This window comes from Triturus cristatus, chromosome 6 (genome assembly GCF_964204655.1).
Source record: "Triturus cristatus chromosome 6, aTriCri1.1, whole genome shotgun sequence".
Lineage (NCBI taxonomy): Eukaryota > Metazoa > Chordata > Amphibia > Caudata > Salamandridae > Triturus > Triturus cristatus.
This window is the reverse complement of record NC_140589.1, coordinates 772,206,198-772,227,788: the sequence shown is the minus strand read 5'-3', so window position 1 is coordinate 772,227,788 and position 21,591 is coordinate 772,206,198. Positions and strand designations below refer to the sequence as shown.

The window sequence follows — 21,591 nt, the reverse complement described above, 5'->3', positions numbered from 1 at the left end:
ATCAGTGGCACCCCCACCCTGGCCCAGGCCTGAGAGGAACAGATGCAGGTACTGTTGACTGCTACCATGGGCAGAGTGGCGCTCCTTGTCAGCCCAGACTCTAGTTGATATGCTCTCTGAGGCAATTTCCAGCATCTGTGATTGTACCGGAGGTCATGCCAAAGACTGCAGACATTATGGTTTGAACTCACCAAAGGTAAGGCGAAGGGCTGTGTACGCGGATCGCCCACCAGCCCCAGCGCCATATGTTGCATTCGCCTGTTTGCCTTTCTGTTGATTGATGACGTGGCCGACTGCCCATCCCTCCTCATGCCTGGCTACTGCCTGGCTACTGCCTGGGTAGGATTTGCTTGAACACTGGGTTCGGTGATGCTCTCCCAGATGACTCTTGGTCCTGGTATGATTAAGACGGAATGGATTGGTGACCCCCCTCTCTTCTTGTTGTCTAATTTGTAACCTGATGTTTTTTCCCATGTGTCAGTTGGCCATGGTAGGTTGGCCACCCCTCTGATACTTTTCTTGAGAGATGTTCTGTATACTGACACACAACTCAGAGATCCCCACCAGTGGTACAGTTTGTTGCTTGTTTGGCCAGTTTGAGTTTGCCCGACCACTGTGGGTTGGTAGTTCTGTTTTTTCTTATTCACACTGCCATGCAGCGTGACTTTAGCCAGCCCTGCAGGATTCCTACCCCCTGTGCTAGTGACGCAAGGGAGTTTACCCAGGGGAGTTTACCGTTGTAGCTCCCAACCTTACCCACTTGTAGAGAGGACACTATGTCTAGGTTGTGCTTCATAACATAGAAAATCTGGGGCATGGGGACAGCTCATGAAAGATATGCAGTATAGCAATACATAAAGAGACGAGATTCCCAGATTGTGTTTCTTCAACCCACATGCCTAAAGGGGAAGATGCACACCTACTAAAGCGCTGGTGCAGTCAATGTTACAGCACCACATACTCAGGCTTTGCTAGATGGACCTTAATATGAGTTAGGCCCTCCTTGTCCCTCCGATGTGTGACCACAGAGATAGATCAAAAAGGGTGTTTTGTTCTAGTGGAGGGGAAACTGGATGGTCGACCCCTCTTGTTAGGGAGCATATATGCACCCAATTTTGTGCAGCAGTCCTTCCAGAAGCTTTGTTGGACCATAAATCACTCCAACTACACCTGACATGAGGGGCGCCACGTCCCCCGGTCCCTTTGTGGTGATTGTAGCCTGCCATGCTAGAGGATCATTTGTTTAGGGACATGACGAGTACCGCTTTATCTAACTACCTGGCAGAGAACTGTGGCACTGCTACCTCTAGACTAATGGAATGGGAGGCAATGAAGATGGTACTCTGGGGCCACTGCATACATGCAGGGGTGGGTGCAAGCGCTGATATATCCCGGGACCTGGTTCAGGTGGAGTCTTCTCTGGGCGCCTTTGAGGTGCAGCACATGCCGGTCCTGCTGGGGGACCGAGGCTAGCAGCAGCGAAGGAGCTTTATGTTCTCCTGCATTAGCAGGCGACATACCTGGAATACAGAGCATGTCAGACCAAGATGCTAACTGAAGGTGACAAGTCTGGGCTACTGTGGGCGTGGCTGCAGAAAAGTGCTGCTCCGACCGCCCCATTACCACGATAAGAGTGTCCCCGACGTGCCTGCCCACCAGCCAGATGGTCATACATGAGGCATTTACTACCCATTATTGTGCCCTTTATGAACCCCGGCAAAATAAATAATTGATGGACGGAATGCTGGACAATGCAAGCATTCACCCCCATTCACAAGGATCTGGGTTAAATCCAACATTCTTTTGCTCACCACACCACCCCAGTTTAGACTCAGCCATATGCAAATCAGTCTTGACCCTGTTCCTTGTGGGAAAAGTCCAGCCCAACTGCCAAGCCAGGTCCTCCTTGGACTGGAAACAAGCATCCTGGGTCCGGTTTCAGGGCATCACCCTTCATTAGCCAGGGTAGCTTGAATCCAGTGGTGTAGTGAGCACGGGACCCATGTCTGGGCCTACCCTTCCCATTTAGAGCGACATATGCAAAAGAAACAATTGATGGACGGAATGATGGACAATGCAAGCATTCACCCCCAGTCACAAGGATATGGGTTATGACCCCCCCCAGCGGACTGTCAAACACAGATCCGGGAGTTCCTCAGAAAGGTCACATTACCCGTTATAGACCCACCAGATATAGAAGTATCAAATGCCTCCCACACAGAGCAGAAAATCCAGGGAGCTATTCGAAGGGCAGCTAGAAGTAAGACCCTGAGATTGGATTGGATGGACTTTCCATCAAATTTTTTAAGGTGTATGAAGGCCTCTGGATCCCCAAGTTGTTAGAGTTATACAAACCTACTGTGACAGAGGGACAGCTTCTGCGACGCTTAGCGAGGCGTTACTGGTCTCACTCCCAAACTCAGGTAGGGACACCATGGAGATGGTGTTGTACCATCCCCTGTCCATGTTTGGGACAAATTTCAAAATACTAAGCAAGATTGTTGCAGTGCAGCTGCTGGAGCATCTCCCTTGCCTGGTCCACCCTGACCAAAATGGTTTTATACTGGGAATGTGCACCACCCTTAATATACGAAGGCTCCATATAGTGCTTGGTGTTGACTCCTGCCCAATGGCCTTATGCAGCTTGTGTGATGTTGGACTTAGAGCAAGCGTTCAACACCATCAATTGGGAATACATATTCCGGGCATTAATGCCTACGGGCATTGATAGCAGGTTGCAGAGACTCATCAGGCTCTTCTATTTGGAACCCATGGCTCAGGTGAAGATAGGACAGTGTGTTTATGACCTTTTCCAGTGAGTAGGGGTACATGCCAGGGGTGCCCTCTCTCCCTGCTCTTTTTCGCTCTGGTGATGGAGCCGCTGGCACAGAGGCTTAGACATCAGGGCCAGGCAAGGGGCATACCGTTGGACGGGGTGACACAAGTCGTCTCTCTATACATGGATGACGTTCTGATATATATCTGGGACATACTTCAGGGAATACTGAGATAAATGACATCTTGTCAAATTTCCGGGTTACCTCAGGGCTGGGGTGAACTAGTCAAAGACTTGCCTATTCCTGATACACCCAGAGTGCTCATCACAACATATTATAGTGGACATGCGCCCACTCCGTTGGTAGCCGCACACCTTTAGGTACTTGGGTATCAACATATATCATGCCTCCCTGGTTCTTATTGATGGCAGCCTCATGAGAGCTATTGCCTCCCTCTCTCCGCAATTGGTGTTCTGGATCACACTTCCGCTCTCAGTGCAAGGCAGAGTGTCATTGCCGAAAATTGTGATGCACCTGTTTGCATGGTATGAGTGCAGGGCGAGTTGTATGCCCATGGAAGTAAAGAGTGAGCTGTGTGAGTGATAGGAGTGCCTATGTAAGTGATTTGCTAGTGTGAGAGTAGGGTAAGAGTAGTGACTATAGGGTGATTGATATCACCATATGAGTTTGGCCTAAAAAAGTTTTTCCATTTAATGCTCGAAAGATCCCCCGTTGCTTTCCAAGGCAGAAAGACTTCCAGGACGTACCAGCGCCAGGTCCTGCTGTGTTTTCGTTTCTCCCGCCACATTGTTAACCGAAGCGGAAAAAACATTGCGTTTCGTTTTGCCGTGGCCAGGCTCGTAAGCAGCAGCGCTGAGACACGTTGAGTTTCGCCGGATTTATCCCTGTGTTCAAAACTCGCAGCAAGGATTATGAGACCCTGCGTGAACAGTATTTGAAGAAAGGTTACATGCGGACGCATTAGCCAGTTAAAGGTACGCTATACCTTTAAGACGCGCAGAGTGCGCGTGAAAGACTTTCCGATATTTTTTATTTTTTATTTTTATTGAGGTTGACAACGTGATACAAGCCTCCATAAAACAACCGGCAGGAGCAACGATTCGCGGGTCTTCCGACCTCAAGGAAGTGCACCTTTTTGAATTTGCTTTCCTCATCTCTTCCTGAGCTTGGGACAACTACTTCCAAGGTTATCCTGTTCGTTGGGGATCAGCATTTATCTAAGTAAGTGAGTAGTGGCACTTTGAGGCTCATGTGATTTTGAGAGCCATTGCATTACTAGTCACTTCTGTCTGCTCACCTGAACCCTCTGGCGCCTTGCTCCGCTGCTTTATAGCGGCTAATCTCCTTCACCTACATCAATCTGCCTGGAACTTTGCACAAGTGAAACTAAAAGACTTGCATCTGCCAGATAAAGAATCCCGATTAACTAAAGTTGTTGCTGGTCACAATGTAAGTGTGTGAAGGGGGGTACACTTGAAACCTTTACCAGGCCAGAGAGAACAGCGACATCCCTCCTTGGGGGACTGCGTTCTGGGGTGCTCTTGCCAGGAGAATCACTCGCCGACGGACCATCGAACCCGCGAGGGGGGACTACAATCCCCAAGAGCCCCTGCTCCTCCTGACGTCACTTCTGCCGCCAGCGCGCCCGGAGGCGCTTGATAAGCGACAGCTCCCTCCGCGTCGCGGGACACGCGCGGGCGGCGCCGGGCTGAGCTCGGGCAGAGGGCGGGCCGTCCGGGGCAGGCCGAGGCAGGGCTGGGCCATACTTGTAAATCTGGCAGGACCGTCTTGTTGGTGACCCTTTGCTCGTGAACATTGGTTCTGAAGGTATTACCAGCAGTGGACTATTGTTATTCTGTATCACTGCCGGTTGTGTATTTTTGACTGTCGTCTTGAGTAGGTAATGGCAAAAAATAACTCCAAGAGTTCTGTTACAGGGGGGTCTGGGACATTAGATGCCTACCTAAAAAAAGTTGAACATGCTGTTTCCAGGGAAATCGAAATGGTGGAAAGGAGGCTTTCCTTAGAGCCTGTAATGCAGCCTAATCAGGAATTACCATCTAGAGATCCTATTATAGTTTCAGGTGACGAGCAAGTCATTCTTCCGCTATTGCAGGGCTCTGTCCCTGAACCCACTCCCGTTGTGATGCCCCTGTGTACCAATGTATCAACCCCCCCTTTTTCTCCGCCTGTGACACGTACCAGGCAGTTAAAGCTCCCCCCGGTTGTACCCACTAAAACCTCTAAAGGAAAGAGAAAAGCGAATAATGTCCCTAAAGGTAGCCGTCAACAGGCTAAGTTACCCAGGCTCAAAGAGTCCGTTATGGGGACGGATTGCCAGGAAAGTAGGGCTGTGGAACAGCAAATGGGGAACAAGGGATATGGTCGTCATGAGCATTTTGTTAAAGGTGATGATGTTACAACGGGGGATAATACAGACTGCTTGATTAAGCTTATGGACGAGCGTCTGAGAGTAATTATTTCACCAGTTATGGATAGACTCAGTAATATTAATGACAGATTAGCTCTGATTGAACATCACATAGCGGGGCAAAATGTTTCAACATTGAGGCAAAACGCACCAGAACTCCATTCTCTTAATGTAGTTACTTCTAGAGTTTCGGAGTTGGCCGAGTCCATGACAGCTCCTATTGTTGACTATACAAATCTACCGCCACCGGTTTTGGGATCAAATAATGGTACTTATGCGGGGACGGGTGGGCAGATAGAAAAACCATGTACTCCGGCAGAGGGCATATGTGAGGAATTTTCTTTGCATTTGCCACCGGAGGCTTGCCCTTATACTGTTATTTTAGCAAATGTCCCAAAAATTTCTGATGGGAGGGCTGAGCACTGGTCTTCGTTAAAAAATAAAGCCATTCATTTCTTGGCGGGCAAGACTGTTTTGGGGAACCGTCTTTTTGAATGCTTTAAAATGGTAAGAAGGGTCCCATGGGTGGGGAAGGCGAATAAGTCTTTTAATGGTGACTGTGTTGTTGTGAATTTTAACTCCCCCGACATAGTTGACCTTATTTTGAGACAGGCTGGGTCAAGTAGATTGCACCAGGATTATGTTAATGTTCTCCCCTTAGGTTTCTTTTATCCACCTCACACTCAAGGGCTGGTAAGACGCGGAGAGTATACTTCTCGTTCTATTCCTGTCAGTAAATCTTTGGTTTTAAGTAACAGATATGAGGCACTTAGCTCCTTGGACACCAATGACTGACTTAGTCTGGTGAGCTTTAACACACAAAATGACTTACTCAGCGTAGTTCCATCTAAATACCTTGGTCCTTTATTATCAAGGCCTATTATGGGACAGGGGGTGGCTGGTGGTGATTCGTTGGATACCTCCTTATCTGTTCTGGTTGCTAATCAGTTAGGATCTATTCAGGGGAATCCCCACAATGTCCCGCTGGTTGGGAGTAGCATAGTCCCTGCTGACGTCATTGGTAACACTAATTTTGTAGTACCAGATCATAGGGGGGAAGGTGATTCTTATCCCCGTTTACATCACTCAGATAACTTTCTAACACAAGAGTTAGACTGTGGGGGAGGTACTCCAGAGACGGATAAAATTATTATACTTTCTTGGAACATAGCCGGCCTACGTTCGAAAAGAGAGGATAAAAATTGGAGGGACTTTCTATCATTGCATCATATCATTGGACTTCAAGAAACCTGGGAGGTGAATGACCCATTTTATCAGGATGGGTTCCAGTCTTTTATTAAATATGCAACCCCTTCCGCCATGGGGAGAGCCCGAGGGGGTCTCTTGTTACTATTCAGTTTAAAGCTTTTATATAATGCTGAATTGATAGAGACTAATTCCCTACATATCCTGGCAGTAAAATTAGAAGGGCCCAATTTGCCCTCTTTTTTAGTGGTAAATTTTTATAATTCATTTGCTAGGTCTGATGAATTAGAGCACTTGAAAGCGCTGAACATTTTTCTGGACAAGTATGATACAGGAAATGATACTCCTTATTCTCTTTTACTTTTTGGCGATTTTAACATTCACGTATGTCATCTTAATTGTTACGGTTTTAATAACTATGATATATGTGGGCATGAGGTTATTCACTTCGAACACTCTAAGGGTGGTATATATCTGGAGAGTATCATTTCGGCTCTTCACTTATATACTCCGGATCAAGATTCTTTACTTTGTGTTCCTACTTTTACCGGTCAGGGGCATTACAGCACGATTGATTATATCTTCCTACCTTATCCACTGAGGGACATGGCTGGTTCCTTTTGTGTTATTGAGAATCCTCTAAGCGACCACAACCCGTTGACTTTAGAAATTAAAGTGAATGCTTTAGTAAAGGAAATTATATTGCCTCTGACCTCTAATACAAATCTAGTTTTGTCTAGTCAAGGTAGACGTTTGAGATGGGATGTGATTACTCCGGTTACCTTTTTTGAGAATTTATACAATAACAACATTGAGGATTTTAGTTTATGTCTGTCACCGGAGACGCTCCCAACAGAAGTTCTTAGTGCCTTTGACAGGATAACAAAACAAGTTTCGGGTAATTTGTTAACTCATGGGAAACCAAGGCCGAAAAAATTTAAAAGCTGGTTTGACCATGCCTGTTCTAGTGTTCACTCTGAGCTCCTGACAGCATTGAAAGAAAGAGACAATGATCCTAGAAAGATTGCGGAGGCAAGAAGGATGTATAAAAAATCTATAAAACTAAGGAAAACCCAGCTAAGAAACTTGGCTTGGGATGAATTGTCAGATGCCAGTGTTCTGACAAGTAGTACCCAGTTTTGGAAAGTGATAAACAGCCCACTTTTTAACGAACGGGAGAATACTAATAAGGATTGTTTAATCCCTCCAGAGAGATGGGTGGCCCATTTCAGTGGCCTTTATTCTGAAATTGAAGACTCTGGTCCAGTGAACTATGTGAATATCAACTTAGCCTCAAAAATTCTTTTTAACGAAGAAGAAGTGATAAAGGCCATTAATACTATGGCCAAAGGGAAAGCCCCAGGTCCAGATGGTGTACCTGCGGATTTGTACCGGGCAGAACCAGGGTTCTTGGCAAAACTTCTAACCATTGTTTTTAATGCTGCTTCTATGGCTGGTGTTCCTAAATCTTGGGGCAAAGCTGTGATTGTCCCACTATTTAAGAAGGGGTCAAGAGAAGACCCAGCATGTTACCGGCCCATTTCTCTCTTGGATTCCGCCATGAAGATAATGGGCAAAGTTGTCCTCGCTCGTCTAACAAATTGGTTGGATGATAAGTCCATAATTTCAGATCTCCAATATGGGTTTAGACAAGGAAAGGGTACAGTGGGTCAATGCCTTAATTTGCACCTTATTATCGGGAAATACACGGTCGCAAAGCAGGGGGACCTTCATCTAGCCTTTATGGATCTGTCCACTGCTTTCGACCTTGTGAACCGTCAAAAACTATGGGCCTTATTAGTTGCGTCAGGGCTTGACCCAGTGTTGATATCCTTCCTGGCCGTCATGCATGAGGACACTACCGCTGCCGTCCGCTATAGTGAAAATGGGAGTCTATCAAATGCTTGGCAGCTAAAGCGTGGGGTGAGACAGGGGTGCATTCTTGCTCCCCTGCTTTTCTCGCTTTACATCAATAATTTGGGTGAGGTCCTAGGTTCAATCAGTAAAGACATTCCTAGAGCCGGCTCAAAATTAATTCCCGCTTTACTATATGCCGACGACACTGTTTTATTGGCGAGAACCGCAAGAGGGTTGCAAGCGCTTTTAAAAGGATTTAATGATTTTATGGCCTCTTTAGACCTATTAATTAATTTTAAAAAATCACATTCCATGTCCATAGGTGCTGGGAGAGCTAAGAGGGTTAAATTCTTTTGTAATGGTCAGGAACTTACAAAGGTTCAGACTTTTCCATACCTGGGGATTCTATTTGATGATAAAAGTTCCTGGGTTATGCAACGCTCCCAGAAAAAGAATATTTTTGCTAGAGCCACAGGAGCATTGTTGGGCTTCGCAAAGCGTTTGGGATGTAAACCACTACCCGCATTAGTGAAGATTTACAAAGCAAAGTGCATACCCATGGCACTATATGGTAGTGAGGTATGGGGTTATAAGACCGCGGCAGCAATGCAAATAGTTGAAAATAGTTTCTTACGTAAACTGCTGTCCCTACCTCCCTCCACTCCAATTTTTAACATTCACGAAGACCTCGGGATGGGCTATCTCGTAGATGAGATTTCTGTTGCGCCATTATTAGGTTGGCTTAGAGTATGGGCCCAGCAACCCCCAAATCTAGGCCAACTTATTGTACAAGATTGTTTGTCCCTTGATGGGGCTATGTCTATCCCTTGGTTCAGTTATGTTAAAAACAATTTGAAGTCACTTGGGTGTCCTGAACTGTTTGATAGGCCATGTGCATTGAGTAAAACAAAAATAAAAATCCTAAAGAGTCAATTTCTCAGTAAAGCCATGTCACTTAGGGAAGAAGAAGAACTGGAAAAACCGTCAGTTAGGAGGTTTGTCATGCTAAGTACAGATAGAGGGATCCAATCTTATCTGACCTTCATAAATAAACCTTTTCATTTGTTTCTGTTAATAAGGTTTAAGCATGGCATGCTTCCCTGGCTTTTGGCTTATCCTAAGGGTTTCTTTAAAGAAGGAACCCTGGGGCCTTGCCCCTGTGATAACTCTTCCGAACAAAATTTGCTGCACATGGTTTTCTTCTGTGAGTATTACTCTATACTCCGTAAAAAATACATTGTGCCTATCCTTAAGAAGCAGAATTTTGTACAAGTGAGACCTGCATTGGTATATTTGCAAATGCTTGACTCCCCGGTGGTATGTTTTGGGGTAGCAAGCTACATTACTGGTGCTATTAGGCGCAGAAATAGGGTTCTATCCCATTAGTAATGATCCCTAGGCCCCTGGAGTACTGTCTGTTAATTATAATATTTGGGATGTGATGTAGAAATGTTTTTAGAGACTTGTTAATTGATTTATTTATTGGACATACTCTTATTGTGTAAATGCGCCAATGTTTTCTGACTGTCCTATGAATTATTGTATCGTGCTTTGATGGTTTTAAAATTTTAACCGAATAAAGCAAATTTTTGACTTTGACTTTGAGTTTGGATGTGTGTGAAAATTCAGAGTGGGAGGAATGAATGCATGGTGTGTGATGTGCTTGTTTGAACGAGATTCCAGGGTGAGCAGTAAGAGTGACAAGTAAGTGAAGTGTCACGTGAGTGCAGGAGGAGTGGTGTACTTGTGTGACTGGAGGGTGGGGGCAGGGTGAACAGTGTGAATGCATGGTGAGCAGTGTGTATGCAGTCTGATCACTGTTAATGCAGTGTGAGTGGTCTGCTTCTGTGACCACAGGGTAAATAGAGGGAGAACAGCTTGAGTTTATAGTGAGTGGTGTGAGTGCAGTGTGGTCACTGTGAGTGCAGGGTAAAAGGTGTACTCATGTGACTACAGGGTAAGTCTAGGGAGAATGGTGTGAGTTCATGGCGAGTGGCATAAGTGTAGTGTAGTTGCTGTGAGCGCAGGTGGAGCGGTGTGCTTGTGTGAGTGCAGGTAAGAGGATGATGAACGTGTGAGTGCAGGGTGACAGTGTGAGTGCTTACTGAGCAGTGTGAGGGCAGTGTGGTCGCTGTAAGTGCAGTGTGAGTGTGAAAGTAAAAGGTGAGTGGCGAGAATGAGAATGAGGAGTGAATTGTCTGAATGCAGCATGTATTCCCAGGCACTTGGAGTAACTCAGCATGTTATTGACGGCTGGTGAGTAGGGTTTCAGATTTAAGTTAAACTATTGCTAAACTTTCAGTCTTGTGATTAGGGTTGCCAGCTGACCGTATTTCTACCAGCCCCACCAGTTTTGATGTCCTGGCCGGTACAAAAATAAGCAAAATCAAATAAAGCCTTTATTTTTAACCTTTATCTGTACATGCTTCAAACAGCAAATATAAATTTAAAAAACTTTTCGACGTGTTTTAGGGCTGAAATAATGATCCATCACTAATAATTAAAGTAAACATAGAATAGTCGTGCTAAAAATGAATATAGATGAGTTTGTTTACAGTCCTTTTTAGGCCTTCGCAGATCGGCCGAATCGAGGCCATCAATGAGATGCGGTCCTGAATATGGCTTTGCTAACCTTCATCATACCCTAGTTATTTCAAGGTGCGCAGCTGACATTGAACCTTTGGCTATCTCTTGACCATGAAGCTTGATTGCTCCTCTACTCTCTTTGGACTGCTCCTTAAATCATTGCCCAACTGTAGCGGCAATGCACTCTACTCAGACATTCTTCTGAGCTAGATATTCCATAGAAGCCTCTTCAATGGAAGGACTATTGTCTTCATTTTCTTTTTCTTCATTTACTTTTTCTTAAAACCAGCGTTTCGAAGATTGTTGTGAGCCCCTTTTCAAAGTGCAATTTACTATTGAATAAGTTCTTCTTGGATGGCAGTTGCCACCGATTCTAAAAATACAGACAGCGTGCTGATGAATGTTGTGTTATATATTTTCAACTATTTGTTACTTCCGAAACGTGCATCGGCACACTTCTGTTTAACTATATTTGCCCTTTTCATTTTTCATAATTGCACTACAATTGTCATTTTAAGATGTTATAAGTCCTAGAATTTTTTTAGGTTTTTGTTGTCGATATTTTTTTATGTACAGTTTTTTGTAAGTTCCATTTTATGTGGGTGTTTCTTTCCTTTTATCTTCTTAATTGTATTGTAGTTAAGTCATTTATGTCTTTGCTTTCATTGTGTATACATGCATTTTTTGTCTGTTAATGTATGTGGTTCTCACAAATTTTATGTAGATTGAAAATCATTGTTTAATATATGAAAATAAAAAGAAATGTATTTAAGGTTAATAAATGATTCATCCTACTGGTCTGATATATGATATTTTTCATATCATAAACACATTGTTTCTTTATACATATTTAGGAGAAGTCTTTTATGTAATTTTGTTGCCTCACTCTTAAAACTACATCAAATGTCTGGTATTTTTCTCTTGGAAAGGTGGCAACCCTACTCGTGATATACATTTTCACAAAATGCATTGTCCCACTGCGGCAGTAGAAGTAAAACACAAATGCATGGAATAGGCGGTGTGCGGGCCCAGGGGATACTGGAACCAGTGGAAAAAACAAAGCCTTGTTAACCAGTTGACAAAGGCATGTACATGGTTTTTTAAAGACCTCTGAAATACTCAGGTGAGGCTAAGATAATACACCAGAAATTGCCCAGCTGAGCCCACAGCAGCTCAAGAACTCTTTGTGTATCCCGGAAGCTGCAGCAGCCACATGGTGGGGGATAAAGCCCTTTAAGCCCTATAGGCACCCCACGACTGCCCACAGGCATTAACTTGAGTGCAGCAGACATGGGAAATTTGGAAAGCAACAGAGAGTGAAATGCCTGTTTAGGGAATTTTTGTTTGTGATTGGAGGTATAACCCTGGGCTGTATGGGAAAATACCAAAACCATATACTTTCAAAATCCTCAAATTCTACTGTTTTTATTGCTGGGTACTAGACCTCTTTCATCTTCATTGGCTGGCCAGGAAAATGCATTAAACATCTTTGGCAGATTTTCTTCAACTTTCCTCCCGAGACATACTAATTCCCTTCAGCCTTCCTTGTACAGTAAGACATCCATGCTAAGGCATGAACTATATCTGTGTCCTTCATAGTCTCCAAAGGTTGATCCACCAGAAATGCAAAGGATTTAAATGGATTTGAGCAGGGATCCTCTTATTAAAGACCAGGGTATGCTTTTATTAGGGGAGTTTTCAACGGCAATCTATGCAGTATTTGAGCCTCGGCTTAGAAGGCACCAAGAGAAACTTACCAACCACAGACATTTCTAAAATGTAGAGACCAGGGTAATCCAGGGTGATGAGGGTTGTATGAATCTCAGCATGTTTCATTACTTAGAATTCACTGCAAACATCACCGTTTAGGTCAAAATTCACAATTTATAAAACAAATTGCGACAGTAAACTCTACAAATTTGTAATAATGGCAAGAGGCTCATCATCCAACATTGCCACCCATTTCCTCATAATACCCCAACATTTGTTTTTGGGCCTAATGCCTGGAACTGCAATAGGGCAAAATGTTGACCATATGAAGACCAGTTTGACAGTTTACCATGACAATTCAGTCACAAGCACACGCTACAGTAAATGTCTCATTACATATATGAATATCCAGTATAACAATGATTATCTCTTGTGGTCTCTTTTATTTCACGGCCAGATGACCACTTTATTGTTTTTAGCCTCAGAGGCATCTTGTGCTTTGTCATGATGGGGTGTGCCCCACAACTTCTTCAGGATTACACAATATAACAGAGAACAATACTAGTTGTAATAAGCATATCCAATCCACATCACAATGCACCTGTGACCCGGTGACTTATACATGTGTGACTAATCGTTGTCAATTCACAATTGGTGACAGGTACGTAGAAACCAATGCACAATGCATCACGCCTCTTTTGTCACTTGTCATAAACTGATCAAGAGAACAAAATGCATCAAGATTTGAACTGATTGTATTGCTGAGACTCGCCATCATAATCTATGTGAAACTGCCATCAGTGAAATCTCACTGATGGCAGTGAGGTTAAACAATACCAATGCACCATATTGTGCTCCAGTTATCCAATTTATAAAACAATCATATATACGTATATGCACTATACCTGTATGTTCAATGAAGTCTCCATAATATACTCAATCCTGCAGGGAGATTATGAATTCACCTTGAGCAATGAATTAAATGACCCTTAAGGGTGTCATTCTAGCACCACTGTAAGTTACTGCCTACCTTAGTTCCGGTTGTAATTCCGTCATGGATAAAATCAACCACAATCTTCCCAAACGTTCCCTGAACATATTAAAATCGCCAATTAGGTACTGAAGAGGTATGCGTATCAAGGAGAAAATCTGGAGCCAATGGCTACACCCCGTATGTGTCGGTACTATTCTTTATTGAAAACAAAAACTTTCTTATCCAGAATTAGCTCAGTCATCACCAGTAACATCCCAGTGTGTTCCCATTGATTGGCCGGTCTTGTGCTCAGTGTGGTTCTTAGTGCTCTTATTCCCATCTCATGTCTAATATTGTTACTAATACATTGCTGCCCTTTTGAATTGGTGTATGGCAATGCAGCAAAATGACTTGCAGTGCTGCCTTACACCAATATTTTGTAAATAAACCCCTTGGTTTTTTAACAAAAGTTTGACATTTACTGGGCATTTTAAGGAAGAGAATGGGTAACATCCAGAGAAGCCATACCACAGAGGCCTCCACCTGGTGTGTAGATTTCAGAAATGTCTGGGATTGGTATGTTACCCTTGGTGCTGGCCATCCCCTGGTCCAAATATTGCAGTTACTGACATCCCAAAATCATCCTAATTCCCAACAAGACCCGCCTACACTTGTTGAATATATTGTTAATTGAGAAAAGTGTGTGAGTGCATGATGGTAGGATAATTGCTATTATCTATTGAGTGTCCCAATTTTTATGACTTCCTGTTGCAAGTCAGTATTTCGAAAACACTTTTCCAAGCATTTCATGAGAATTGCCTAATATTATGGATAATCCAGAATGCGGAGTTGATCGAATTATTCTCTATGCCTATAGTCAGACTTTTAGGGACGTTTGAAGCACATTCAAATAAACATAAGGCCAGATGTGTGACTGTTTTTAGCAGTCACAAATTGGAAATCGGCCTGTCTGCAACCACTAAAAAGGATTGTAGCATGTACGAAACCTATTTTACGAGTCTGTAACTTGTTACTGACTCGCAAAATAGGTTTTGCAAGTCGCTATTTGGAAGGGGTGTGCCAAGGGCAACCCTTCCTAATAGCAAGTTGCAGGGGTGTGGAAGATTGTTTTGAGACCTCAAATGCGGTCTCAAAGCAATCGCATTTACCAATAATTCAAATTGGCGGTAAGCCAGTCGTAAATGGGAAGAGGTCCACAGGGGACCCCTTCCCCTATGTGATTGGCCGAGAAAATGTTGTCACAGACCACTGTCTGCTCTTTAAAAAATGAAACAGAAATGTTTCATTTTTATTTTTTAAATGCATCCCATTTTTCTTTGGGAAAACGGGCTGCATAAAAAAAACTGAAAAACCAGTCACAGACATGGTGGCCTGCTGACCCAAGCAGACCACTATCCCTGTGACTGCAGCCGATTCCCAATGGGTCATAAAATGCTACCTGCCTCATGAATATTTTGAGGTAGGTCCTTTGCAACCCATTTGGGAATTGCGAACAGTGTCTCAGACACTGTTGTACATCAGTGTCTGCGACTCACAATTTGCGACTCGCAAAAAAAAATGCAAATTGCGACACGCAAACACTGAAGGTCGTACACCTGGCCCATTATCTTTTATTAAACCCCATTTCATATTCATTAGCATTTTTATTATCAAGTGATTCATGTCAGTACACAATGGAAAAAAACATTGTACACTACAGTTTGATCTCTGCCTCTGGGTATCATGGGATTTTGCACAAACTTCAAATACATGTCTGTTACTGTTAAAGTCTAGGCCCATCTACACAATTTCTCCTCAGAGAGGATAGGTCTTTCTATTAGAGTGAGCTGTGAAAGGAATCAAATCACTGGATATCATTTCGTACAGTGCAACCACTGTGACTACACATTAATCCACTCGACTCTTTGATCTGAGTTTAGTAGGCTTAATTAAAAGTTCAGAAATAATTCAATGTAGATCAGTACAAAAAGATCAGAGTGTGTCCAAATCTCCTGAAGAGATATACCTCATATAGTACAAAGCAAATAACTAACTAAAAAAATGACGCAGGTTATCAGAAAGAAAAATTATGGTTGAATTGCATCAGATCATTCTCTTCAACGAGCATAAGTAACCTAACTTTCCCAACACTACTTAATAAGGGCAACCCTAAATTAGAGCATTAAGTGGGGACATAATCAACTAAGAAAAAAGAAAGTTGTAAGTCATCAGAGTCTTCAGTAAAACACTCTGAAGATGGATCATGTATTGCAAAGCCATTCAAGCAGTAGCATAAGTGGGCTCCCTAAGGAGACCTAAGATGGACTCTCTCCCTAACCAGACATAGCACATAATGTCATCTGCCGTCAACATAACACGGTCAGGTGGTTCCTCCTTCGGAAATTTGCATGGCTCTGGTACAACTGGATACTTCAGCACCTTTTCTCAGCCAGATAGCAATTTATCTCTCATTGTCCTCGGCCATTCCTTTCCCATGAGAACTCCTCTCCTCGCATGTTACTGCTATTCCCTTGGCAGACTGCTCCTTCTCATGCTTTGCTATCTATTAACAGAAAACTCCTTTATTCTAAGTCATGAGGCTTATCCACATCTGCAGTAGAAACAATTCAGAAGCACACATTCCATGCTTGATGGCTAAATGTGAATTTCAAACCTTTATGTGAGCAGCAACTGAGCAAATCTGTTCTTGAGGCTCTTGAGTTCTGCTTTTGCTAAGTTAATATGTGTGCAGGGTTATAGAACATGTGCACCTTTCTACACATAAAATATATGCAACTGCTTAAGGCACGAATAAATGCAATGAATCATAAATATCTCAGTGTAAATGCATTTGCACATGATTAATTTAAATTACACGTGGAACGTTAAACATTAGTTGCACATTAATTAAATATCTCACAATACGACATTTCAGACTATTTCCTCCTGTCACGTTAGTACATAAATTGTAACATTACTTTATTAATCACATTCTAAATATATATTTCAGACAAAATACCCGTTAGTACCAAATAATCCCACCCCTTTCAGCACTTTAGTACTGACAGAGTATTTTTGAGTGCTGACTGTGTGTGAGTATGAGGCACTCCTACATTATCTCCAGATGGGATCAAGATTACACTTCTTCATTATCAAAAGAATATATCAGGTATCTTGGATCCTAGATAGGACATCACTGTGTGACAGGGGCCCATAAAGGGGCAAGCACTTTGGATTTATCTTAGAAGAAAAAAACACACCTTGCTTCTGGCTTCTTGATGTGGTGTGGATTGTGTGTTAGTGCCTCAACAAGGAACCAGATACTGATTGGATATTTAGTTAAGTGAACAAAAAGTCTGAACAGCACCTGGCTCCTTGTTGTCAGAATAGACAGGTGTGTTTATCCCCAGCAAGAAGCTAGATGCCGTTTTGACATTTCTTGGCCTAAGAAAAAATCAAACCAGCATTTAGCTCGTTGGTGGGGCCAAAAGTGTGTGTGTGTGTGTGGGTGTTTGTGTGTATGTGTGTGTGTGTGTGTGTGTGCGCGTGCACCCATGTGATTGCATGTGTGTGAGTGTGTGTGTGCGCGTCAGCAAGGAGCTAGTTGAGTTGAATTTTTGCTTGGGCAATAAAAAATCCATTCATAGTCTAGCTCTTTGTTAGGACACAGATGTGTATGTCATTGTAGGATGTTTTATGTATGTTATTAGACAGCCAAAGTGCTAAATGTAAATTAATTCCAAATTTCTCTATGTGGAAAGCCAAGAAGCTGACGTTGTTTCCTACAAAGCTTTACACATTTTCTATATAAGCTGGAACACATTAACCAGGCCATGTGTTCTTCATTCTGCAATAGAGGCTTTCTCCCTTAGAAATAAGTGTGTTGTGCTGCGTGAAGGAGCCATTTCAGATCAAATAGTAATTGATTGAAGTCGTGATTCAGATTTCACTGCTGCTGATCAACAGTTTCGTTATTGCAGTGCATAGTCTTGTTGCTCACAAGTTTAATAAAAGCTCTAAAATTGCCGCAATTATAACAGGTTTATTGTTTGACTATCCAGCTTACCTCTCCATTGTGCAAGGTTGAAAGGGGTTTCTCTAAACTATATGGGGAAGATTTATGAGCCCCTTGCGCCACTTTTGCGTCACTTTTAACATGGGAAAAGTGACGCAAAAGTGGCGCAAGGGGCTCATAAATCTGCCCCTATGTATTTTTAAAGGCACTCGCATTTTCTGTGTTTTTCCAGCTCTTTTAATTCAATGTCTGAAACTGCCTCTGCAAGTTTAGTGGGTGACAATGCATTATTTTATCTCCAATTCGAGCCTTAATTCTGTATTTACAACTATTACAGGACCTTAAAAGCGCTGTGCTGAAGATATGTGACTTTTTGGGGAAGGAGCTGACTGAAGACGCAGTGAATGTTGTTGTGCAACGAGCGACTTTCAAGAAAATGACTACGGAGAAAGGGGCAAACTATGAATCTTTAAAAGAAAATATATTAGAAACGAGCCAAGGACGAATGCTTCGCAAAGGTATTGATCCAGTGAACTCACTTATGAAAGAAAATATTTGTTTCATTCTTATAAATGGCTTTATGTAAATTATGTGGGTTGTCATTTGTATGTTGGTGGGAGACCCCCAGCCTTTATTTATTGCCTTCACCTCTCCCAGTCTGGCAAAAGGCCATCCTTCCAATACAGAGATTCCCAAGACTTAGAGGAATTGTTTTCACAAAAATACTTTTGTTTAAGCGGTAGAACCTCTTTCATCAAAGCTGTAATGCCATGCAGCTGCCATGTCATGTTGGCTAATTGGTATTTTCTTGTATTTCAAAACAATGCACCCAAAGAAAGACTTTGGTTTTTAGTACAAAAAAAATCAATGGCCCCAATGCACAGCGTTTTTATATTTTTCGTGCCCGGATCCACCATGCCTCATGTGGTGGACCCGGGCACTCAAAATATGCATCGGAATGCCCTCCCTAAATAGGTTTGCCATTTTGGCACATAGACTCTCAGCACTCTATCAGATGGGGTGCCGGGTTCATGGGTTTCCAAGGACAGAGGTAGCAGAGGCTCAGCCATCAAATACAAAGCAGTCTCATGGCTCTAATTTAGGGAGGGAACTATGGTTTGGAGGGGTGGAAGCCTCATCTGTTGACTGCAGGTCTTTAACAATGACCATCTAACTCTAAAGGAGGACCGCTAAAACAGGCTTATCACTAGGGAACAGAGTTCAGTTGCAAGAAGACTGGAATTACTCGGTGGTGCCAGTAAAGTACGATCCCTGCCATTTGCATGGGCTTTTGGCACTGAAGGATGTTAGTGATTTGTGGTCTCCCCATCCAATGTCACCGCCCATATCCTGACTAACAACAAACAAAACATTTGTAGTTGGGCCTATTGGCTGGAACTGGAAAAGCCCAATGTTGACCATATGAAGACCACTTTGACAGTATAGTTCACTCACTCACAGTTTTAGCCTTGTCCTATCGATAACGAAAAGCACACCCACACATGTGAAGTTCTGTTCTTTTTGGCAAAAGTGTTTGATCACTGGGTAATGAGACTTTTACACAAATGTCCAAATTTTCAGCACAGACATATGAGGAGATTCGGCTTTTTGAACACATGTTTGGCATTTGCTGGGCATTTTAGGTAAGATAATGCATAGCATACAGGCAAGCCACACTGCAGAGGACTCCACCTGGTGTGTTGTTTTCACAAGTGTCTGGGATTAGTATGTACTCCTTAATTCTGGCCATCCCCTAGTCCAAATATTGCAGTAACCGACATCCCAAAAATCAATCTTATTCCCAACAAGGCCCACCCACACTTGTGGTGTATAGTTTTAATTGGAAAAAAGTATGGGAGTACATGATGGTAAGATTTTTGCTATTATCTATCGATTGTCCCAATTTTATTATGGCTTCCTATTGTTTGTCAGTCTTTCTAAATCACTTTTGTAAACGCTTCACTAGAATGACCTGATTTTATGGGTAATCTAGAATGCAGAGTTGATCGATTATGTTAGTGATTTGAGGACTCTAGCTCTGGCTAATGGCTTTTGCTGGTGTCAGAGAACCCATGGACCCTAGTTTATGTTACTGTGTCTATACCTCTGGTCTGTGTCCCACTACCCTAGCCTTAAAGTGCCTGTTCATGTGTCCCTTTTCCAATTCTCATGTTGGTCTTCCAGAGAATGTGCTGAGTCTATGTGTTTCTTGTAGGAGAGTAGGATCTGCTTCTTATAGTTACCCCCACTTTTTGCTGATGTATCACTGTTTTCAACTTAGACTGACTGGGATCCTGCTTTCTCCTCTAAATTGATTGCATGTACCTTAGATACACTGCAGATTGGATAGTGGGGTACCCTTATCAGTCCCTAGTATATGGTACACCATGTACCCACGGCATAGGTACCCCAGTGGCCTCCCAGAGGCTGAAACATGTATTGTGCCACCCCTGAGAGGCCATTCAAAATGACACCACAGGTCTGCTACTGCAGCCTGTGTAAGGTGGTGCATGCACCCCTTACTTAGATATAGGTTACCTATATCTATTCTAAATCACTGCACATATAAACCTATCAGTCACCCCAATGGGAGGCCTTATCAATCCTGAAGGCAGGGTGCTGGGTTTTATGTGAGAGGGTGCCCCAGCATGAGCAGAGCCTCTCTGCAGCCTTCGGAACCTATTTTCCGGGGTTGTCTGTGATGCAGCCAACCATATATATTTAAGTGCATTATAACCTTGCGGTAAATGCTAACTTTAAAACGGCTGCTTAGAAACATGTTGTGTTTGGTGTCAAACACCTTGCAATCATACCTCCCCGCCAGTAACTGGCGGGGGAGGTATGATTCCAACCTTCTAGAGGGACTTATGTGAAACACCGGTACACCCGGTACCAGCTTTCTCGACCTGGGCATCACAAAATGGATGCTGCCAGCCACAGACACGAGTCTGCCCTCCTGTTGCTGAGCCAAGCTCGAGCAGAGGAAGGCCTGACAATAGGTTTCCTGTCACAGGAAGTGTATGACCACCTGCACTGGGGGCACATTTGGTGTCCAGCTCAAACCGGTTGCAGGAGCCATTTGCTCCTGTTCTGGTGCGAAACTGGACAAAGGACATTGGTGTAGCCATCCTACTGTCCTGACCCTCCCATAGGTGGGTCCCCAGAGTTTGTCCAACCCTTTACTTGGGTATAAAGTAGGAACCCTGACCACAGGACTTTAAATTTTACCTGGACTAAATTCTGCAAGCAGAAACCATGTCCTTCGGCAGTCTACACTTCGCTGGACGACATAAGAATCTCCCTTGGAGTAAAGGAGTTACTCCCCTGCAGCAGTAGCCACCTTAACGCATCTCACCGGTTTGCATCTCCCGAGCTCCTGAGGACTCTGAAGATTTCTGCAACACAGGAGGTGGGTTCCCGAGTGTCTCTGAGGTTGATCTGCTCTCTTAGCAATCCTGAGACCAGAATCCCTCGTGGGGACCGTGCAACCCAAACCTCTGTGCACCGTGTACTTTTGCAGCAGCATATGCTTTTTAGCAAACCCTGAGGCTGTGCTTTGAGCTACCTGTAGTCCTGACCCCCAGCAGTATTACCACCGAAGCTTTCCGGCCTTCACTCCACAAGTGTTCCGTGGGCTAGTATTATGTGATTCAGCTCGAGGTCCCTTCATGATCCCTGGTCCGTTTGCCTGTGGGTCCCTGTGAAGGTAACTTTGAATTTTCTTGGGAATCCCTGGTTGCTCCAGACGTGCCCTGATGCCCCATAGCTTGGAGAGTCTCCAGGACCTTGCTGGTCCTCACCATAACTTGTTTCCTCTGCCAGCCTGGGTTGCCATTGCCAAGGCTTGTTGGTGTTCAATCCAGACACTGACCCCCCAGCACTCGACATCCTTTGTGGGACAGCTCACCTCTGGACCTTGGTCGTCATCGATGTCTTCCATGGCTGCAGAGTCAAGCATCCTATCTTCGCACCTGAAGCACCCGACATCTGTGGGCATTCGTCTACGGAGCCCCTG

At 43.6% G+C, this 21,591-nt stretch overlaps 1 protein-coding gene across 10 annotated transcripts in view; it reads left to right on the top strand.

The window, feature by feature from the left end:
• The window catches only part of LOC146817850 (amine sulfotransferase-like), a 600,799-nt gene that overhangs the window by 560,508 nt on the left and 18,700 nt on the right, over window positions 1-21,591 (top strand). For all 10 annotated transcript variants that reach the window (XM_085611324.1, XM_085611327.1, XM_085611325.1 and 7 more), the window contains one exon: window positions 17,914-18,094. In XM_085611324.1, coding sequence (XP_085467450.1) covers window positions 17,914-18,094 — 181 coding nt within the window. The remainder of the gene's footprint in view (window positions 1-17,913; window positions 18,095-21,591) is intronic.